This window comes from Brachypodium distachyon, chromosome 3 (genome assembly GCF_000005505.3).
Source record: "Brachypodium distachyon strain Bd21 chromosome 3, Brachypodium_distachyon_v3.0, whole genome shotgun sequence".
NCBI classification, from domain to species: domain Eukaryota; kingdom Viridiplantae; phylum Streptophyta; class Magnoliopsida; order Poales; family Poaceae; genus Brachypodium; species Brachypodium distachyon.
The window spans coordinates 44825559-44847574 of NC_016133.3; the positions used below are offsets into that span (position 1 = coordinate 44825559).

The 22016-nt window shown below is 46.3% G+C and overlaps 1 protein-coding gene across 1 annotated transcript; it reads right to left on the reverse strand.

The window, feature by feature from the left end:
* Positions 1–630: 630 nt before the first annotated feature.
* On the reverse strand, positions 631–4614 carry LOC100841754 (U-box domain-containing protein 9). Its single transcript, XM_003574932.4, has 2 exons — positions 4133–4614; positions 631–1997 (listed from the first exon to the last, which is right to left on the reverse strand). Exons 1-2 carry the CDS (start codon positions 4433–4435, stop codon positions 909–911), a joined length of 1392 nt encoding a protein of 463 aa, XP_003574980.1. The 5' UTR covers positions 4436–4614; the 3' UTR covers positions 631–908.
* Between the last annotated feature and the right edge of the window lie 17402 nt (positions 4615–22016).

Consider the following 22016-nt stretch of genomic DNA (forward strand, 5'->3'; position numbering starts at 1 on the left):
TCTCTTTCATTCCAACTATCAATTTCATGAGCATCCAAAAAGTAATATTGAATTGGAAGCTCAATTTCATTTCCCCTCAGATTTGGTATTGGATCCCCAATTTAATTTCTTGGTTGAATATCTACATTCAAACAAAGCATAAGTGCATCTCCAACAAGAGTACTTAGTAGGTATTTATATTTTCTTTCTTGCTTTTTGGATTGAGATGGAACCAAAAGTTGAAGAGATGATTTTTACTGTAAGATACCACTACTATACAGGTACCAAGGTATAAAAGAAAATGACAGTGGACCTGTTATAAAAGAAAAAAGTATAAAATAATGCAACGTGCCATGTCAACCCAGGCACTGGACCTAGGCTGGAACCCTCGATCCGAGTAATAATTGGTCAGCATTTTTCGTCTAAAACCTGAACTGTGGAGTGATCATGACAGACCATCGGTCAAAAGCTCGCCGACAGCCCTGATAAAGGACTGGCAACATTTAGGAATCAGCAGAGAAGTCTGGTTGACAACGCATGAGAATCATCCATGCATCTGAGGAATCTACTGTTCTACTGACATGCAAGTTGCAGCTCACAATGCATCGTCATAACCAGAATGAAAATTTCTGGAAAATAGCCATGGTCAAATAAAAGTAAAACTGATCACATTTGAGCAAAATTTATATCGCCAAATGTAGGTACCAGATGGCAAAGCTCTGCGGAAACACTTTTAAAATTGTAAATTTCAGATGAATAGGAAACATAACTCTTTCACTAGGAAAGGGGGCACCACCCTCCACTGCTTACTCTGAAACTGTAACCTTATGTACCGAACCAAGAGTAGATATATACGCAACCAATATGTACACCAAATGAACATCTCCCTCTTATTTGCTCTCCTAATTACATATCTGCCGCATCCAGAGCTAACAGGAGTAATGTGTGGCGTGCATGGTCCTCTTCAGCTTGTCGAGGATGCCAGCAGCCTTCCGACGTGCCCGCGTGGTGCCATTCTGCGCGAGCCAAGCAAGCGATCCGTTCAGACTCTCGTCCTCCGCGATCTCCCTAAGCTTTGAGCGGTCGTACATACAGATCGCGAACAGGACCGCCACCGCATTCTCTTTGTTACGCTTGCACTGATCCTCCTCCTTTATTATGCGGAGCATGCAAGGCACACCACCAGTCTCGCCGATCTCCTCCACCGTCTCATGGTCACTTGATAACAGGGCGAGGATAGCCATGGATTCATCAATAAGGGACTCGTCGCAGATGGCCTTCAGAGTCACATCAATAACTCCGCTTTTTGTAGCTCTGGATTTATTCTCATGCAACATGCAAAGATTGAAAATAGCTGATGCCGCATCCTTCTTTGCTATCATGCTTCCCTGTTCAAGAAGATCAACCAAAGGCCTTAATGCACCTGACTCGCCAATCTTTGCCTTGTTGCTGTCAAGAGCTGACAAACTGAAGATGGCAGCCGCAGCATTGCTGCGGGCATCCATTGTCCCTGACTGCAACGCCCGTATAAGAAATGGGATTGCCGTTGGGTCATCTCCAATGATCTTCTTATTGCTCTCATGGATTGAAAGATTGAGAATTGTAGTCACTGTATCCTCAAGAACTTCTGCACTGTGTTCTAACTCTGAGTCGGCGACAACAGAAATCATTTGCGCGATGGTATCTGGCTTCTCTCCAATGACTGCTCGGAATGAGCTATTGCGCTTTGTCAACAGCCGGAGATCCTTAATAGCTTGCCTCTGCTCGGATATGTTTGATGAGAAAGTGATCCTATCAAAGATTTCACCGCACGCCTTTCGCTCGTTGTTGGTAACTAGATCCTCCTCTCGGTCCTCAACTGGTGGAAGAGTGATCCCATTCTCTGTGCACCACTGTGAGATCATGCTTCTAACAAGGTGGTTTGCAATGAGAATTGTATTCGAGAGGACCTGCTGAGTCTGTGGGCATGTTCGGTTTCCAGCGCTTAACCATTCTTGAATGAAACGGCGATCATATGTCTGCAGGAAGAGTACAATAAAATAGTCATGTGAAACCTGCATATTCCAATGCACACACAAAAAAATCTCTGAACCTCTCACAAACAACAGATAACATGACTATCCAACTGCAATACCGTGAAGACAATGACTAGGTATCAAACATGTTCCTGAGGTACATAACTTTTCAGCAAGTATACATCGTGATCCCTATGCAACATACTGATTGATTCATGACAGTTTGTGCCAATTCATGCCAAACAAAACGGTATGAAATGTATCTATACAGATGTCAAGATCAGGGACCACAGGAGTAGGAGCTAATATAAAGAGAATTTTGCTAAAGCCTATCAATCATCAATACACAGCACCAAATATGGGACCGCGTGAAAATGATGTTGGCATGACAATAATATTGTTCAAGAGTCAGAATTGACCTAATCTAGTTTTTTTTTTCCTGAATGGCGGAATTAAATTTCCAGTAAGACCGGCCGACGATGTAGGACTACAGTGCTGTATGGAATACAGCACATACCTGAAAGGGATGTGTAATTTCAGTGCTACAGACCTGCTATCCACACGTACAGCTAAAACACGACCTTTCAACTGCAACTTTGACATAGTCTAGCAGCATGACCCTCTTCCTACCCGTCACATGACTTGAAATTGCAAAATTTCTTTCTAAATCTGAGACCACACTTACAACTTATAAGTCAAAGATAAGTAATTGCTGAAAACAGAGTCCCTCACTTCCGGAGTTAAATGGATTTAACTCGCAAATGCCTTAATTTCAATTATGAAGTAATTATAAAGTACAACAAACAACTAAGTAACCAAACTGCAAAGTTAATGCTTTGCATCCAAATTGCAGGACAAAACAGTACTGCACATGGCATCTACACATGGCCAAACAATAGCTGAAATGGTCATTCAATTCATTTGTCACTTGCATCACACCAACTAAACACCAATCCAAAACCATAAAAAGCTGAATCTTCTATGACTTGCCAAGGCAAAGCAAGAGCCTGCAAACGTGGCATTGGCAATAACTCGATTCACATGGTCCTAGCATGGGGGGTGTCAGATGGATATGCATATGGAGTTAATTTTAGAGATTCACATAATAAATATTCCTAATTTCGAATCCAGGCAATAAAAAGTGGGTCTCATATTGATCTTGTAGTTACTCCATACGAAATGGAACAGAGACCAACATGACGTGTGACCCTGCTGTGCAGTCATGAAGATCAAGCTCCATGTGGAATTGTGGATTGATTTCTGTGTACTACTACTCATAGAGAAAGTACAACCAGTATGACATAAAAACAATAATAACAAAACTAAAAGTCACATTATCTGCAGATTAAAAGACTAAATAAAATCAAGAGCAGCTATATTGGTGATTTACTGATCACATAAAAATAGTATAATCCACCACCCCGTGTATGAAGAATGTTCATCAACTAAACAACTAAATGAAAGGGGTAAACAAGAACACAGGTTAAGAGAAGTTTCTAACCTTTGCAGAAACCTGAACAATCAAAAGGTCCAAGAGAAACAGATTAATCCGACTATACCAAACTGGAGAGACGGGGGGAAATTAGAAAAAAATTGTGTAACCCAAGGATTGCAAAAACCAACCGCAATCACATCACTGAACGACGAATCAAGAGCTGAAGTATTATACAGGAAAACAATAGATGAGCAAAAACAGGCAAGGAGAAAAGCAAGTCTCTCTGAACCAAGAAAGGGACAGGTGATAGTATCATCCGAAGCTCGTCCACCACGGAATTAATTGCTCGCGTTTGACGATTGGGGCATCCTACAAGCACCTAGAATTCAAGAGGCCAGGACAAAGGTACTCGAGAGAAGCAACCGGGATTACACAGGAACAGCAGCTAGTATAAGAACCGCATCGAAATGGGGCGACACGCGAGAAAGCTACTCGATCGGCTAAGAAACAACAACAAGGCAGTAATTACTGTACGCGGTTTGTTCGTCGATGGGTCCCCAGTAGGAATGGCGAATTAAAGGAGGGAGAAAGACCGAATTAACAACCCTAAACCAAACGAGTAACCGATTTTGACCACGGATGCCAGGCGTTCCGGAATAAAAATGCACGGAAACCGCAGGCCGGGCGCAAAAAAAAAAGTTACCTGGCCGGAAGCGAGCACGACGGGGTCCCTCATGATCTCGGACGAGATGGGGCAGAGGAACTGCTCCGGCACCGATGCCTGCGTCGCCGTCCTCTTCCCCCCGGCGCCCGCCGCGCCACCGCGGCCACCACCATCCTTGCGGCGGCCCAGCTCGGCGGCCCTGAGAGCCGCGAGCGCCGACGCCGCCTCGTCGAAGGCGTCCCCGTCGGCGCCGCCGGTGGTCACGGCCGCCACCAGGCGCCTCAGCCGGCGGCGCAGCGCCGCCGCCTCCTCCGCCGTGGCGACGGGCGTGGGCTTCGCCATGCCGCGGCGGCTAATAAGCCTCTGGCCGTCCGTTCTCTCGGTGGCGGTGTCGGTCGGCCTCGCGATGGGCTCCGGCTGGCATGGACGTGGCAGTCCCCTCGGGGAAGGAAGCTAGGGGGGAAAGGGAGAAAGAAAGAGAGAGCCGGAGGAGGCACTGAAAGGGAGAGAAGCGGTGTGTGGATTAACCGGTTTTTTAAGAGGGAGTATTTTATACGAGAGTGGACGCCGCTTCGACACGCGTCGCTTCGAACCAACAAATCCGGGCTAGTAATAAATCCGTAATCCAAAATTACCCCGTGGAACCCAACGACGTGGATTGGAACTTGACTCAGCCAAGGAATTTGTGATCCTGTCGACCGGTTATCAGGAGGCTGATGTAACCACTTCACTTTCCTAGCCGCAGCAGAGAGGAAGATTTACAGGCGTCACGCGTTCTGTGTGTCCATGTTTCAGGTTCTTCACACGCGATGTTTCAAACGGAAAGGAAGGATTGCCATAATCTTAGCCCTACGGCACGAGAAAATAAGATAGAAGCTTCTGCTAGACGAAAACAATGACTGGGATACTGACCGAGTGAGCCGCTGCAACTGTTATGATTCTTGCTTTTCTAATTTCATCTCCGTTAGCCTTAGTTCCACGCAGTCCAAACTTAAAACAAAAAAAAAACAATTATATCCGTCGTATCTTGAATAAACAAATGATATAAATGTGAAATAGATGACTATAGATTTGTTAAAAGTTTCATGAAATTAGCCACAGAAATTATTGGAAATCCTCGTAGAGAATTCCATCTCGTGCTTTTTATTAAATGTTTCGTGATGAAAGTCAAATATTTTAAAGTTTGATCAATTTTATACTCCTCCGTCCCAAAAATAAGTGATAGGATCTTCTATACAAATCCACGTCACTTATTTTGGACGGAGAAAGTACAAGAATATAATCATATCTACAATATCAAATAACTATACGAAGATATATATCATGATAGATTTCATGGAACTAATTAAAAGTTATAAATGTTGGCAGACTTTTTTCTATAAACTTGGTCAAACTTTGGACAAAATTAGAAGGCGACGTATTCGGTGAAACTGCCATTCAGTGCAAACTCTAGAAAAATCAGGTTTAAATAGTTTTAAAAAAATCTACAAAAATATCATATGTTAGAAGTTTGATGCTTTACAAACGTGCAAAATTTCAAGTCAAAACTCAAAGGCATTTGAAAGGAATTAAAATATATGTATATACAAGTGAACAATGCCAAACAATGAAGAACCAGTACTCATGCCGAATTTGTTTTATTTTGCTGCTACTTAATACAATCGAGTTTATTGAGTTTGGACTCGAAATTATACACACGTATAAAACATCACTTTTCCAACACTTGTAATTCTTTAATTTTTTAAGTTCGCACCGCAAAGATGGTTTTCACCTGATATAAAGCACCACTTTTGGCTAAATGTAGAACATCTTGGGCTAGAGTATCTTATTTCCAAGCAACGGAGTGACTCTCTTAGCATTTCCCAAGCAGAAGGAATTGAAGTCTTGTTTGTTTACTGTTCACAGGCAGCGTAAACTTGGGATTTGGGAGCAAGGCCAGCGTTGTGCTGCGGTTCAGCTGATCGCAGTCGCAGGCAGGGCGCCCATGTCGTGCTGCTTTCTTTTTTTTTTTTAGAACATGTCGTGCTCCTTTCATGGAGAGGCCCCACCACCGGGCCCCACGGAGTCAGCGTTGGACAATTTCTTTGCCGAGTGGGGAGGGGCCTGGCCCACGGAGCGGCTCTTCTCAGAGCAGACACGTGGCAGACAGCTGGCGCCTCCCTTTCAAAACCTCACATCGTCTTCTTTCTGAAGCTTGTCCGCCGCGGAAAAAGAAGCTAAAATTGCGGTCTGCATGCACCCGCGTTCAACTGTGGCTGCCGTAACGTTTATTAGTCGCTGTCTTTGATCCAACAACGACAAAACTGCCGGAGTATTTGCCCAAATATTATTATTACTCCCATCCACCATATTATTTATCGAAATGTTGCATGTATTTAGACGATTTTTATACATAGATACATTTATATTTGGACAAATTTGAGACAAGTAATATTGGTTTTTTACGCAAGGACGGGGATTAGTCTTGGTTCATGTTGCATTTTTTTCCCGGCCGACTACCTAACTTTGGCAACATCATACTTAAGTCATGTTCAGCGCCACTGCACTGCTTTCCGGTCAAGCATAGTACTGGTGTACTCCTCGATCGAGTCGACAGACAGACAGACAGGAGGGAGGAGGTATGAGTGTGTCGGTGGCGGGCTGACCTGGCAGTACACATTAAATTAAGATAGTCTACTGGGCTAAACGGCGGCACGAGAAACACGAGAGGGTTCTCCACTTCACCGCTCACGTGCTTCCACGCACACCAGCTAGCTGGTGATCGACCTGGAGCAGTGACAGCATGGTAACGAAGAATCTTGAGGGAAATTACCTTGCGATCGCAGCAAAGCTACTAGTGGCTCCAGTTGGATGCTTGGACTTTTTACTACCAATACGGCAGCACGGCTCCACTGCAGTGGCCAGATCGAGGAACGTAGCTAGGGCGGTGACTTGTGGCGAAAGATACGTACCGTCTGCGGAAGGATCAAGTCCGCGATCAGCCGATTCACACGTCTGGCGTCGAGCTCCGTGTCGTGCAAGACGAGGAAATCCAGGGCAGGTAGTGGAAGAAGGGCGGTTCAGATCGGTCACATGATCCGCCTCCAAACCACAACCAACCATGCAAGAAAAGGAAGCATCTAACTACGATTGAACCTGCAGCTACGATTTTGGACTAGTTCAGTTCCGTGCATGCATGTGTGCAAGTCTGATTAAAGACACTTTATTCGATCCACCAGCTTAAGATAATCATATATCTCTCTCTCTCTCTCTTTATGTACATCAGCAGCTAGCTCCAAACGTGATCCTCCTGCTGGTGATCTGACAAGAGAATGAACAAGGAAGGCAGTTGGTTGTACGTATATATGTATTCTAGTAGTAAAAAAAAGTATTAATACAGTACCGCAGTACCTAAATTAAATGACAGCCCGTTTGGTACAATTTTTTTTATAGAATTTCATTTGGTTGAAGTTGAATTTATTGTTCAAAAATCATGTTTGTCTATCACATGGATTTGTAGAGTGAGAGACAATTCTAGAGAAATGATGGCTTTCGGAGAGGAATTGCGATTAGTTATAGTACAATTTCATGGAATTTGAGATTGAATTCCCGTGACCAATTTCGTGCCAACCAAACAAGTTCATTTCTGGAATTCGATATGAATTCTTGAATTCTGAGCTCAAATGATGGGTATCAAACGAGGTGTGAGGTTAATTGGACGTTCGTGCCTAACTGCTAAAGTGCTACTGATTCGATTGTTTGCAGAAATAAAATACGAATAACTAGAAATTAATCACCTCAAGCTCTTTTTTCATAAACGACCCGCGCGCGAAACCGGACAAGAAAGTCGGTGTATCAGCCAAGAGTGGCTGTGCAGCGCGAAAAGACAAGGTGCGCATGCAGAAGAGACTGAGATAAGCTCGGCAGTCGGCACAATGAACGGCCCCGGCGCGCCAAAGTAAGCAAAAGTGCGCCAATGACATTAACGACTGATTGATCTCGATATGCCTCAGCTGCATACACCCTGCACCAACCATCTCATAAAGTCAGCAGAGAACCCACGGACTACGTGATACGTGTACACCGATCTGCACCACCCACACGGCCTACAGGGGCCCCGGCCACTTTGATGCATGCCGAGATCTATACAGGGTTATACGTATACAGTTGTTTCCCTGCCATCCTAGGCTCCTAGCTAGCTAGTACTTGATCCAGGACAGACATATGGATCATTCATGTTTTGTCGAATTAATACGATACGTGCATTTCAATATATGATTTTTTTTAGAAACACAGTACACACGCAAGCGCTCACACACATGCATACACTCATCCCTATGAATGCACATGCACATTCTACTCCTATGAGCACCTCCGAGAGACTGAACTGGCGGTTCTTGAGAGATTGACGAAATCACCGCATGCGCCTCGCTGTTGACGGGTACATTACCTACCACTGAAAGAATAACATCGGTTAAACCCTGGAATGAATCCAGGTAAATGCAATCTTTAATTTCTATGTATGTGATTATATTTCAGCCGCCTGGTTTTTAAGAAAATGGGTTAGATCTCAGTTCATGATGCCATCTTCCTCTTCATTCTCCCACATGCTGACGGTGGATCCAAACACGTGGACTAATCATCTCTAACTAAGAAACGGAGACTTCTCGATAGCAAAATAGAATTTCTATACTGGCAGCTCTGTAATACACATCCGTATGTACATAGGCTGGATTAAACTCGAATATGCATATATTGCCATACATATTGCAGTTCCTGAAGCTCCCGGAAGCTAATTGCCATACATATATTGCCATCCGTATGTACATAGGAATGCGGGAAGTCACTAGTGTTTTGATATTTGAGGGTCTCAAAACCCAAAACGAAAAAAACACTAGTTTGAGAAGTGTTTTAATTTGGTAAAAAAATAGAGTGTTTTTGTTGAGGAAACTAGAGATAATCCACTCCAAAACCTTCGTACCAAATAGTAATGTTGTTTGTAGTGTTTTTAATTTGAAATGAATAATATGCTAGAAAACATCTCAAAAAGTCTGATATCAGGGGGCTCCCAAAGCTAGGCGGGAAACAGCAGTACTACGTCTCAGGTCGATCGGCAGCTCCCGACCCGATGCATGATCCGATTTAAAGTACTTCTCTCCAACTTGCAAGCTGTACAGTAGCAGTACTCTGTAGCCTTTTGCAGTCGTACATGCATGCATCAAAAAGACATGCAGTACTATCATGTATACGGAGTATATATATAACTGCATACGCACCACATGAACAAACCACGATTTCATTCACGTATCCATATGCGCAACGTATTCAATGCATCACACCTATATATATACATGTATACGTAAAGCTATCTAGCTGCACAAACACATGGGGTCCCCTTGGCCTCGGGCTGTCTGTCGATCGATCTATCATTCATGCATTGCAATTGCATTTGCAGCTGCAGGCCCGGGTGTGCGTGCACCATAGGGGTTGCATCGCACATTCTCATGCACTGCGCAGTGCAGCAACGTACAAGGCTATAGGCAAACCAATGGAATTGGATGCACGGCGTCGACCGATCACGGATCATTGGCATGGCGGCCACATGATGTGTTCTCTTGCAAACTGCAATCGATCGATCTGTTAATTTGGGACGTACTAGCTCGTACGTACGCACTAGCTGGCCCGTCCATTTATTCTGGAACAGAGGGGCTACGTGCCTAACTACTTAACATTGTGCTTGAGGGAGCTAGAAGCTGGGGCCTGAGAGTGACTGCAGTTTGGGCTGGGGTGTGCATGCATGGCTACCTATGTCGATCGATGTACAGTGAAGTGATGCATGATGTCTTTGTCATTGATTGATCGTTTTGCTCGATCGCTTTCCTTTCGATTCGGAATGTCGATCACACTAGCTAGCTAGACCGGGGATGGGATCGCTGAAGTAATCTATAGCTAGCTAGCTAGCGATTTTACATTTGAGATCGAAAAGAATTACAAGGACCCGCATGCATGCATGTGACCGAATGATAATTCCGTCCGGCCTCCCGGGGTGCCTTATTCGTGTTCTCTGTCGATGCAAAGTGGACCATGGTGTGTGATATATCACAACGATTAGTCTATTAACACAATTATAGCACGGTGCACGGACGTCAACCCGCGACATCCCAACACACTGTGTCGATATTAACAACCTTAGCAGCCAGCGAGCCCCAATTAACTTGAACGTACGTACCAACCACGGCTTAATTTACAGGATAATGTAGAGCAGTTAGCGAAGAAGAGTACGTGCGCATGCATATATGCGGTTGGTTAACCCGTCCCTTGCTTAACTCTACGTACAAACTGCCAATGTGGATCATCAAGAAAATCCACGAGGCAACAAACGTGGTTGGATATGGAAAGGAGAACCGCAATGTGCCGGTGCAAGTACGTTGTCTCGTCAATTGGCAAAAAGGGTTTGCACTCCTGGATTGCTAGCTTGATGGTTTGGGTATCTTGGATTTACAAAAAATTGCCGCCAGTGCGCTAAGATTAAGATGGGCGCGGCTCAATTGTATGATTGACGACGATAAAGTGAAAGACCTGCAATTATCTCCTGTCATCCGGCCTGTGCGCGGTGCGGTATAGTATAGCCCGGCCGGTGTGGTTAGTTCCCTGAACAAGTGGTACAGAGAGTAGTACTCCACGTACGTAGACCAGTAGTTAGTGGGTCACCCTCAGCTCCACCATTAATCCCATGTGTTTATGCTTGATGCGTCCCACTTAACCAAAAGGCTAGACGACTAGTACTGCTAATTAGTCCGCTCGCGCATGGTGACACGCCACTAACCACCTTAATTTCTTCTCTAAGCATGAATTTGGTACTGTACCAATCTAAATCCGTCTATGTGGCCGGTGATGTCCTTCATTTAGTATATCCGAGCGAGGGGACTGTTTAAAAATGCTAGCATATCGTATTTGTAGTTAAAAGTTTGTTAGTTGGCACTATCCCTGGATGGACCCTGGCCTGGCCTTTTCAGATAATGTTCTTATCTACATACGGTGCGCCTATACAGGACCCCACTTCATGCACAAAGATATACATGCCCCGATGATTCCAAATAATTAATAATCTATCTCTATATATCTTCTCAATGTTCTCGCAAAAAAAAATCTTCTCAATTATCATTGTGAATTGAACATATGCATCCATGGCGTGGATCAGAAGTTTCCACAACTACAGAAGGGTCCAAAATTCAGAGGATACAGTTAATAAAGTAGGCCGATTGAGAACACTAATAGTCTGTCCACCTGAACGGCTAAACATGCACGCGACAAGTCTTCCGAACGACGCTAGCTAGTTCGCATTGTATGAGCTGCATGCTGATATCATATAATACCTTTAACCCGTCGATTAACTACTTCGTCTGTTTCTAGATATCTGTTCACTCGGAGTTGTCTAAGTCAAACTATATCAACTTTGAACGATTTTTAAGGAAAAAACACCAACATGTGCAACACCAAACTAGTACTATCATTACAATTAAGAATATTTTCATATTACATTTATTTAGTATTAAAATATTGCTGGTGTTTCTATCTACAAACTTAGTCAAAATTTGCAAAGTTTGACTTAGGATAACCCCAAAATGTACAGATATTTAAAAACAGAGGGTATTTTGAACGCCCTGGTAAACTTTTTTTTTGGAAAGACGGTAAGGGAAAGCCCTACAGCGTAATTATGAGCGTCATGATTTGAACCTGGTGGGTGGAGTCCTGCACACATAATTCCACCACCACACCAAGAGATGTTTCTCATGTCCTGGTAAACTAGGCGGCCAAGCATCGATTAATCTGAAACTCTCCCTTTATTTGTTACTGCATTAAGGTGTTCTAGTTTTGTACTAAAAGTCACACTTCTTAAATAAGTGACCAATACCATAGAAAAACCCAACGACATCTATAGTTCTAAATTAGTTTTATTAAATCCATCACGATACATATTTTCATATTACACTTAATTGCTATTGTATATATTAGTATATTTTCTATAAATTTGATCAAAGTTTAAGGACGTCCATTGGTTATTTCTCGGTTTCTCGATCGATCGGCAGCTATAGTAGCTTGTGCTATGTCGCTTTCAGAAGTGATAGAAGTGCCAATATCGCCAAGAATTAGCTAGCTTCGGCCCTGTAATATATTTACGGTTGTTTTATCAGCAGACCTATATATAGCTTGTTGATAAAAAAAAAGCATTTCTAGCTGGGTACGTAACCACTTGTATCATGAAATTTGACCATAATCAATTTCAGTGTCACTCAAGTCGATATATAGTCTATCGAGCTACATAATGCTGTATTTTTCATATAAATATACCTATGCTAAAATGGACGGTGGAGCTAGAAAATTGGTAATTAGCAATGTATTTTTTTTTTCTTTTTGAGGAATCAACTGGGTAAGTTTCTCCACATTATGAATTTCATTACAAAGAGAAATGTTGCATATTCACGAGTTGGGAGGATAGGTAGTTCGGCAAAGAAACATCATCTGCCTTTAAATCGGTCTGCTTAATCGATGCGTCCAAAGGGTCGAGACATCTATGATGTTCTTTATAATTACATCAAGTGGCAAGACTGCACCACGAAAGACCACGCTATTTCTTGAGTCCCAAATTTGCGACAAAAAAGACAGGAGCATTCCATGCCAGGTCGACGTATAGGCGTAGCTGGAGGCAGTGGCATGACAGTCCATCAAGAAGACACCGATGACAGACACAGCAATGTAAATTTAAGTGTGCTGTGTACATGCGCTGAACATGCAAGCAAGCTATATATCCTGGCAAAAACATTCGTCCTAAGTACGGTAGCACCAATGTGGGTAATTCTATCTAATCACCGGCCGGTGACTCGGCCTGTACCAAAGCTGGTGGGATACCCTTTTTCCTTACGGAGTATCTTACCGGCGACTTTAATTAACTTGAATTTAACTAGGCTAATATAAGTAATTAACTAGGTCCAGTCAAAAAAACGATGTAATTAACTAGATAAAACAGCAAACTCGTACTATGTACTCCCTCCGTCCCAAATTAATTGGCGCCGGCTTTTTTGCAAAAAAACTTCCGTAAATTCCCGAAATAAATCTGATGTCCACGTTCGATTGAAACTTTTGCGAAAACCCCCTGCAAATTTTCGAAATTAACGCACAGTCCATGTTTAATTGAAGATGTGGACTGCAGATTTATTTCGGAAATTTACAAGTGTTTTTTGAAAAAAGGCCGGCACCAATTAATTAGGGATGGGGAGAGTACATACCTGTATATATTCGGATATATCTCACTAATCAACGATTCTCGCCCTCCAATCCGTATCACCTTCAGATTGAGACAGGCCACACACATATAACCAGACGACAACCGCCCAGCTAGCTAATCCTGAGTACAGTAGCTAGCTAGAGCGCTAGTGCCTGCCCCCAATTGGAACTAGCTGCCGGTAGCCAGTAGTTGTAACGTTGAATCATGCTTGCTTTGGTTAGTGCGTCAGCAATGCACGTGAAGCCAAATCTATCCTTGTGTACTGAGAGTGAGAAGATGAACATGACCCGGATATCATATATTCTTCTGATGCATGGTTAGGACGGAGACAAATCAATGGTCGGCTGGTGAGATCGAAGCGCCAACCACTTTTATCCTTGCCCATCTCACACACATACTCGCGGAGAAATCTGGCACTTGCACGTCGTCGTCCATCAGGCGAGATCGGGTAAATTTCATCGTGGATGCTGCTGATCTACACATTTCAATTCTCACTTTGGCTGGTCCATCTCCCTTGCATTATTTTGCTACTTTCGATAGCTTGGTCACGAATCGACCAGAGTCCGGCACGGCCGGCCCAGGTCCAGAAAAAACAAATTCCTCGCAAAAAAAAGGAAAAACAAATTGTATGAAGTGAAAAGTTGCCTCTACCAAATCGACGATAAATAAGATTGTGTCTTAGGCCTCTGTGATTAGCAGGATTACAAAATGATGGCAATAGGAAAAATGCAGATTGCAAAGACATGTCGTGTTGGAATATACGGGGTCTGGCCATATAGATATAGTGTTAATAAATCATGTGCACTTGGTCTTGCAGTTTATTCTTTCCGTTTTTAGTTAAACTCTATTCCGTTTCTGTTGGGCTTGAGCTCGCGACGTGTGCGAGTCTTGCACGTCATTGCATGGGCTGTTATGCCATGCGAGTCTTTGGGAGCCACCGGCCAGATCGCTGCACGAAATCGTGGGATGGCGCGATGCAAAATTCGTGCAGCATGGAGGAGGTGTGATCCGCGTTAATCGGCAACACGTTGTTGGCCGCTTGAATAAAAGGAAAACCGAAAAGCCGGGAAGGATTACGCGGCGCAAACTTCGTCTCCTTCATTTTGTCTACCTCACGGGCGAGAGAGAAACGAGAGTGAAGAGAGATCGAGAGTGCGAGGGAGAGAGTTCGGCTGACATTTGGTATCAGAGCTCTGTTGAGCTCCTGGCGCCATGGCCGACGACAAACGCTCCCGCAGCGTGGGATCAAGATCACGCTCGCAAGCTGGTTCGCAATGACCACGCGGACGTAGCCCTGGCGCGAGGCGGTACGACAACCGCCAAATCATCGTCCAGGAGAGGATGGTCGCCGGCGGCAGGGGAGGCGCGATCGCCTACCCCGAGCTGACGGCAACGAACTACGTCGAGTGGGTGCAGATCATGAAGGTGAACATGCATGCCCAACGTCTGTGGCACGCGGTCGTTGCTGATGAAGACGATGAAATCAGCGAGACCGACGAGATGAACGCTCTGGCGGCATTGATCCGAGCTGTGCCGCCGGAGATGAAGGGCATCATCTCCTCGAAGGAGATTGCCAGGGAAGGATGAGAGGCCATCAAGCTGATGCGCCTCGGCGTTGAGCGCGTGCGTGAGGCGGCGGCGGAGCGCCTCCGCACCCAGCTCGACTGCTTCGCCTTCAACCCCGGCGAAGTCACTGGACTCATTCGGTATGCATCTCAACAACCACGTCAATCACATGGCGACGCTGGGCGACCCGGTGGCGACGGTGCAAGTTGTCAAGAAATTCCTCGCTGGCGTGTCGGAGAAGTATATGCAGATCGCCATGTCCATTGAGACGCTCCTCAACCTGAAGATGATGTCGCTCGAGGAGTTGATCGGGCGGCAGAACACCGGTACGCTCTCGGCGGCAACACGACGGCGGCGGCTGGTGGGCAACTCCTGCTCACTGAGGAGGAGTGGGAGGCGCGCCGCAAGCAGCAACACACGGGCCAGGGCAGCAGCTCTGGCCAGAAAGCGGGCGGCACGTTGGGCGCCTAGAACGGCAACGGCGGTGGGCGCGGCAAGGCGCCTAAGCAAGGAATTGGGCACGCCCGCGACGCCGACGGCAACATCAACATGACGAAAGTTAAGTGCTTCAACTGTAACAAGATGGAGCATTTTTCAAAGCAGTGTCGTGAACCGAGGAAGGAACGGAAGGGGAGGGCGAATCTAGCCCAAGCCGACGACGAGGAGCCGGCACTCCTCATGGCGCGCGTGTGCGTGCCAACAGTGATTGTGGATGGCGCTGAGGAGCGCGTCATGCTGAATGAGGAGCGCTCCAAGGCTCGTGCTGCCGAAGGTGATGGGGAGTGCGACATGTCGTGGTTCCTGGACAATAGGGCGTCGAACCACATGTCCGAGCACCGCGAGATCTTCTCTGAGCTCCATGCCAGCGTGTCCGAGCGCGTCAAGCTCGGAGATGGATCTCTGGTGGACATCGAGGGGCGCGGCAAGATTGTCTTCACGTGCCGAAGTGGAGAGCATCGCGTGCTCTCGGATGTCTACTACATTCCCCGTCTCAGCAGCAATATCATCAGCCTTGGGCAGATGGACGAGATCGGCTGCGAGACGAACATTCATCGTGGCGTGCTGCTACTTGGGATCCACAGTAGATCCTCCTCGCCCGAGTGCGACGGAACAGCGGGCGCCTGTACGTGCTCCACCTTAACCCAGTGCAGCCCGTGTGCCCCCAGTGCGAGGGGACGACGGCGCTTGGCGGTGGCATGCCAGGTATGGCCACCTTCACTTCGACGCGCTGCGCCGGCTGTCTGCCCGGGGCATGGTGCGGGGCTGCCGCACATCGACCACGTCGAGCAGGTGTGCGACAGCTTCCTCACGGGAAAACAGAGGCGAAATCCCTTCCCGCAGGTGGCCAAGTACCGCGCGTCGACACGTCTGGAGCTGGTCCACGGGGATCTGTGTGGCCCCATCTCGCCGGCGACGCCCGCCGGCAAGCGGTACTTCCTGCTGCTTGTGGACGATGTCAGCCGCTACATGTGGCTGACGCTCATCCGCAGCAAGGACAAGGCGGCTACCCAGATCCTGCGGTTCCGCGCGCGGAACTGGAGTCCGGGTGCAAGCTGAACATGCTGCGCACGGACAGGGGAGGGGAGTTCACGGCGACGACCTTTGCCGAACACCTTGCCGACGAGGGTGTGGCGCACCAGCTCACGACGCCATACTCGCCGCAACAGAACGGCGTCGTGGAGCGGCGCAATCAAACGGTGGTCTCCACTGCGCGCTGCCTTCTGAAGGCCAAGCGGATGCCCGCGCGCATCTGGGGCGAGGCGGTGACGTCCGCTGTCTACCTCCTGAACCGCGCGCCCATGAAGAGCGTCAACGACAAAACTCCCTACGAGGTATGGCACGGCTATAAGCCAGATGTTCAGCATTTACGCACATTCGGTTGTGTTGTGCACGTGAAGGTGACGAAGCCCCATCCCGGCAAGCTCGACGATCGCAGCGTCCCGATGGTGTTCATCGGCTACAAGCCGGGATCAGCGGCGTACCACTGCTACAACCCTGTGGCGAACCGTGTGCACGTCTCACGCGATGTCATGTTCGACGAGAACGCGAGTTGAGACTGGGAGAAGCACGGAACTGGAGGCGACGACGGGTGGTTCACCGTCGAGTACCACACTGTCGTGGTCTGAGGAGCTGCCGAGTCTCCTGCCATGACTCCTGCCGCGGCAGAAACTGCGGCAGATTCTACGCCAGCATCGCCCACACCTACTTCTGCCGCATCTCCTGCCGCGGCAGCAACGGCGGCAGAACCCGCGGCGCCCCCGACTGACGCCGATGCTGCACACCCGATGCGCACGAGGGCGCGCGATGGGATCGTACTGCCCAATCACCAGTACGGCGACTACATCACCGGTTCTGATGTCGAAGAGCTTATGCTTGCCGACGCAGCGGAGCCGGACACCTTCGCCGAGGCAGAGAACGTGAAGAGTGGCGGCGGGCAATGCTGGATGAGATCACGGCAATAGAAGAAAATGCAACATGGGAGCTTGTCGACCTCCCTCCTGGCCATCGTCCAATTGGCCTGAAGTGGGTCTTCAAGCTCAAGAAGGATGCTGCAGGCAACATTGTCAAGCGCAAGGCACGCCTAGTCACAAAAGGATATGTCCAGCGGCAGGGAGTGGATTTTGAAGAAGTGTTTGCACCTGTGGCAAGGCTCGAGTCAGTGAGGCTGATCATCTCGCTGGGAGCGCACGAAGGGTGGTCTGTACACCACATGGACGTCAAGTCAGCATTCCTCAATGGTGAACTCAAGGAGAAAGTGTATGTCGCTCAGACGCCGAGTTTCATTGCTGATGGGGCTGAGGGCAAGGTATATCGCCTAGACAAGGTTTTGTATGGGCTACGCCAGGCACCACGAGCTTGGAACACCAAGGTGGACCAATGTCTTGACCAGCTGGGGTTCGAGAAGAGCAAGATTGAGCATGCTTGAAAAGACCTCGATGTCGCCTAGAGGGGGTGGGGTGAATAGACGTTTTAAAACTTTTACGGATTTGGCTCTATATATCCTAAATGCGGAATTAAACTAGTCGGATATTTTCAAACACAAATCCTAAATATGCTAGGCTCAACTATAGTGCACCAACAACTTAAGCAAGAACAAGATGAGTACTTATATTAATCAATAAGCTAGCACAAGATATATAAGATAGCACAAAACACATATAAGATCATATATGACTTCAAGCACAATGGCTATCACAAATTAAAGCACAAGTGAATGAACTCGGTTTAGAAATACCCGAGGCACGCGGAGACGGTGATTTATCCCGATGTTCACTTCCTAAGAAACTAATCACCGTTGGAGATGTGCGGGCACCACAAGAGGTAACCCGAATAGCCGTGAAAGGACACACCCAACTCCTTAAGCCTCCCACACCAAAGCAGGAGCTCAATCACTAAGATGGCTAGCTTATTCCTCCACTCCGGAGATGGCAAGCTCCACAACCACTTCACAAAGCACCACAAAGGAGAACCTCGGGCCTCTTCACAATCTCCACGAAGAGGTCACCGGGGCAACAACCACTAAGCCGTCTAAGAGGTGAACCTTCAAGAGTAACAAGCTCACGGACTCTCACTTGAACTAATCAAGGTGGAGAGCTCAAACCAATGCACCAAATGCAAAGCAAGAACACAAGAATGCTCAAATCCCTCTCTCCCAAATCTGACCCAAATCAACAAATGGATTGGAGAAATTAGAGAGGAGGAACAAAGGAGGAACTCAACAAATGAATCCCCCAACTAGATCCACGAAATCCCTTCAAATAGATGGAAGAATTGGGGCTTGGGGGAGGTGGAGAAAGCTCTCAAAGATGGGAAAATTTCGGCTCCAAGAACCCTAGACCCGATGGGGAAGAAGACCCCTATTTATAGGGCCCCCAAAAACTGCCCGTTAGACACAGATTTTGCGACCCGGAAGCAATCCCGGAGGCTCCGGGATTAATTCTGGACCAAACCCGAAGCTACTGGACACATCCGAAGGAAATCCCGGAGGTTCCGGATTTAAATCCGGGCTGCCCAAAACTGCAGCGCAACACACACGAAAACGGCGATAACTTTTGCAAACGAACTCCGATTTTGATGAACTTGGTCTCGTTTCGAAGAAGACAACGAGCTATACATTTTAACACAGAAAACCAGTAAAGATCAACCAAAAGAGATGATACAAAATATGCAAAAGTTTGAGTACTCTACGCATGACGAGTTCAAGCTAACGCCCGAAAGCCCCTCTTGATAGAATGGCTATCGAACTTATAAACTGGTCTCTCACCAAACTCCTTGAGACCGGTAAAAGTAGGAAAACCTAGCAAAATATACCTTTGCCTTGAGCAATCCACTTTAGGTTGATGTAGGCGTCAATGCTCGTCTCAAGTTGGAATCCTTCGCTTGATCACGGTCACTTGGTGAAGATACTCAATATGCTCCCCCATACTCCAATGTGGGAGACCTTCACTTTAAGCTCATCTTCACATGTCCATTATCACCAAATGGATGGCAAGCTTCAAGCATGTTTCTTCTCGGGATGCTTATATTGAGCTTGCCCTTTGTCAATCTTGATGACCGTCTCCATATGGGCTATATAAGATTGTTTCTTCAAAGCTCGCCCATATGTATCACCTAACCCTCTACCAAATAACACAGACAAATATTGGTTAGTCCATAAGTGCAATATACAATTTCTTACCATATGATTCATGTATATAATCCTCGGAGTGCTTTTCTTGATCTTGCTCTTCTCAACCTTGATGAATCATCACCACTTGATCTCATCTCTCATGGGTTATATGAAATCTTCCTTTTTGATCCAAACCCATGAGTTTCATGTAACCCCCATATAGATATACCAAATACATAGTTTATGGGTTAGTTCACAAAGCGCAATTAACAAATGCTTACCATACCACTGGATCTCATGTGGTACATAATTACGCTTGTGAGTTGACCAACTTGAATACAATATTTGCACTTATTCTTGGTCAACCTTCATATTTTCTTTACTCCATCTTTATGATATCATGAATATCACTTTAGTCCTCTTCATCTTCTAACACAAAATCTTGAGACACGAAATGGATTCTTCACTCGATTATTTGCTCCATGACTTGGTTAACCATGACTCAACTCATGAGCTCAACATAACCTTATCATGAAACCATATGTTGAATCCTTATCTTGTAATCATTCTCTCAAGATATTAATCCTTCACGGGAACTTCACTTTCTTCTTCTTGATAATATTTGATTTACTCATTGAAATCCATCTATATGCTTGCAAACCCAATGGTCTTCATATATTTCCTTTGGGACAACCCTTCAATAAATATATATCTCAATGCAAACACTTGTCTGTAGAGGTTGTCATCGGTTACCAAAACCACACATCCAATTGTCAACAACACAATGTATATCTTTATCTTCATGGCATTTACCATTGAATAAACCAAGTGATTTTCATTCATTACCTATGGAATATTCCTTCAAATACATCTCAAATGAAACATTGGTCCATAGGGATTGTCATTAATTACCAAAACCACACAAGGGACAACATGCACTTTCAATGTTGTCTATGCCCGGGGCAGCGGCAGCACAAGACCGATTGTCGGTATCTATGTCGACGATCTGATAATCACTGGCAACGTCGAAGGGGAAATTGCAAAGTTCAAGGCTAAGATGATGAAAGCATTCCAAATGAGTGATCTCGGGCTTCTTCATTTCTATCTAAGCATTGAGGTGAAGCAAAGTGCAGAAGGTATCACGCTGAACCAGGCTGCATATGCATCCGAATTCTGGAGAAGATGGGCATGAAGGATTGCAACTCATGTCATATTCCAATGGAGCCGCGCTTCAAGTTGAGCAAAGTGAGCACCGCACCAGCTGTCGATGCCACTCTCTACCGAAGCATTGTGGGGAGCTTAAGGTACCTGGTTCATACACGACCTGATCTGGCCTACTCAGTAGGATATGTGAGCTGGTTCATGGAAGCTCCGACGACGGATCACCTTGCAGCAGTGACGCACATCCTCAGGTACGTCGCCGGGACAGTTCACTATGGCTGTAAGTACTCGAGGAGATCAGGAGAGGCGTCACTTGTCGGTTACAACGACAGTGACATGGCGGGCGATGTTGACACCCGTAAGAGTACAACTGGTGTCCTGTTCTTCCTGGGGTCAAGCGCAATCAGCTGGCAATCAATTAAGCAGAAAGTTGTGGCATTATCCTCCTGTGAAGCGGAGTACATTGCTGCATGACCGGCACCTGTCAGGGGATCTGGCTGGCGCGTTTGCTTGGCGAGTTGCTGAATGAAGAAGCTCGTCAGGTGGCTCTAATGGTCGACAACAAGTCTGCCATCTCCCTCTGCAAGAATCCTGTCCACCACGACTGAAGCAAACACATCGACACAAGGTACCATTTCATTCGGCAGTGTGTGGAAGATGGGAGTGTAGATGTGGAGTCCATCGGCACTGAATCTCAGTTGGCGGATATCCTGACCAAAGCACTTGGGCGGCAGAGGTTTCAGGAGCTGCGAGCGAAGATTGGAGTCGTTGAAATAATGTAAGTGCACATGCTTTAGGGAGTGATTTGTTAATAAATCATGTGCACGTAGTCTTGCAGTTTATCCTTTCCGTTTTTAGTTAAACTCTATTCCGTTTCTGTTGGGCTTGAGCTCGCGACGTGTGTGAGTCTTGCGCGTCATTGCATGGGCTGTTATGCCGTGCGAGTCTTTGGGAGCCACCGGCCAGATCGCTGCACGAAATCGTGGGATGGCGCGATGCAAAATTCATGCAGCGTGGAGGAGGTGTGATCCGCGTTAATCGGCAATACGTTGTTGGCCACTTGAATAAAAGGAAAAACCGAAAAGCCGGGAAGGATTACACGGCGCAAATTTCGTCTCCTTCGTTTTGTCTACCTCACGGGCGAGAGAGAAACGAGAGTGAAGAGAGATCGAGAGTGTGAGGGAGAGAGTTCGGCTGACATATAGTACTCCCTCCGATCCATAAAATGTGTCGCTCACTTAGTACAAATGGGTGACACTTTTTATGAATCGGAGTGATAGCAATTCTTGAAAATTCTCAAAAAAAAAAAAGCTAGTAGGTGG

Bases quoted from the DNA above. Each gene is read 5' to 3' on its own strand.
- LOC100841754 (XM_003574932.4), bottom strand. From the start codon at position 4,435: ATGGCGAAGCCCACGCCCGTCGCCACGGCGGAGGAGGCGGCGGCGCTG. The intron at 1,998-4,132 runs GTAACTTTTTTT...CTCTTCCTGCAG, and splicing joins TCGTGCTCGCTTCCGGCCAG to ACATATGATCGCCGTTTCAT.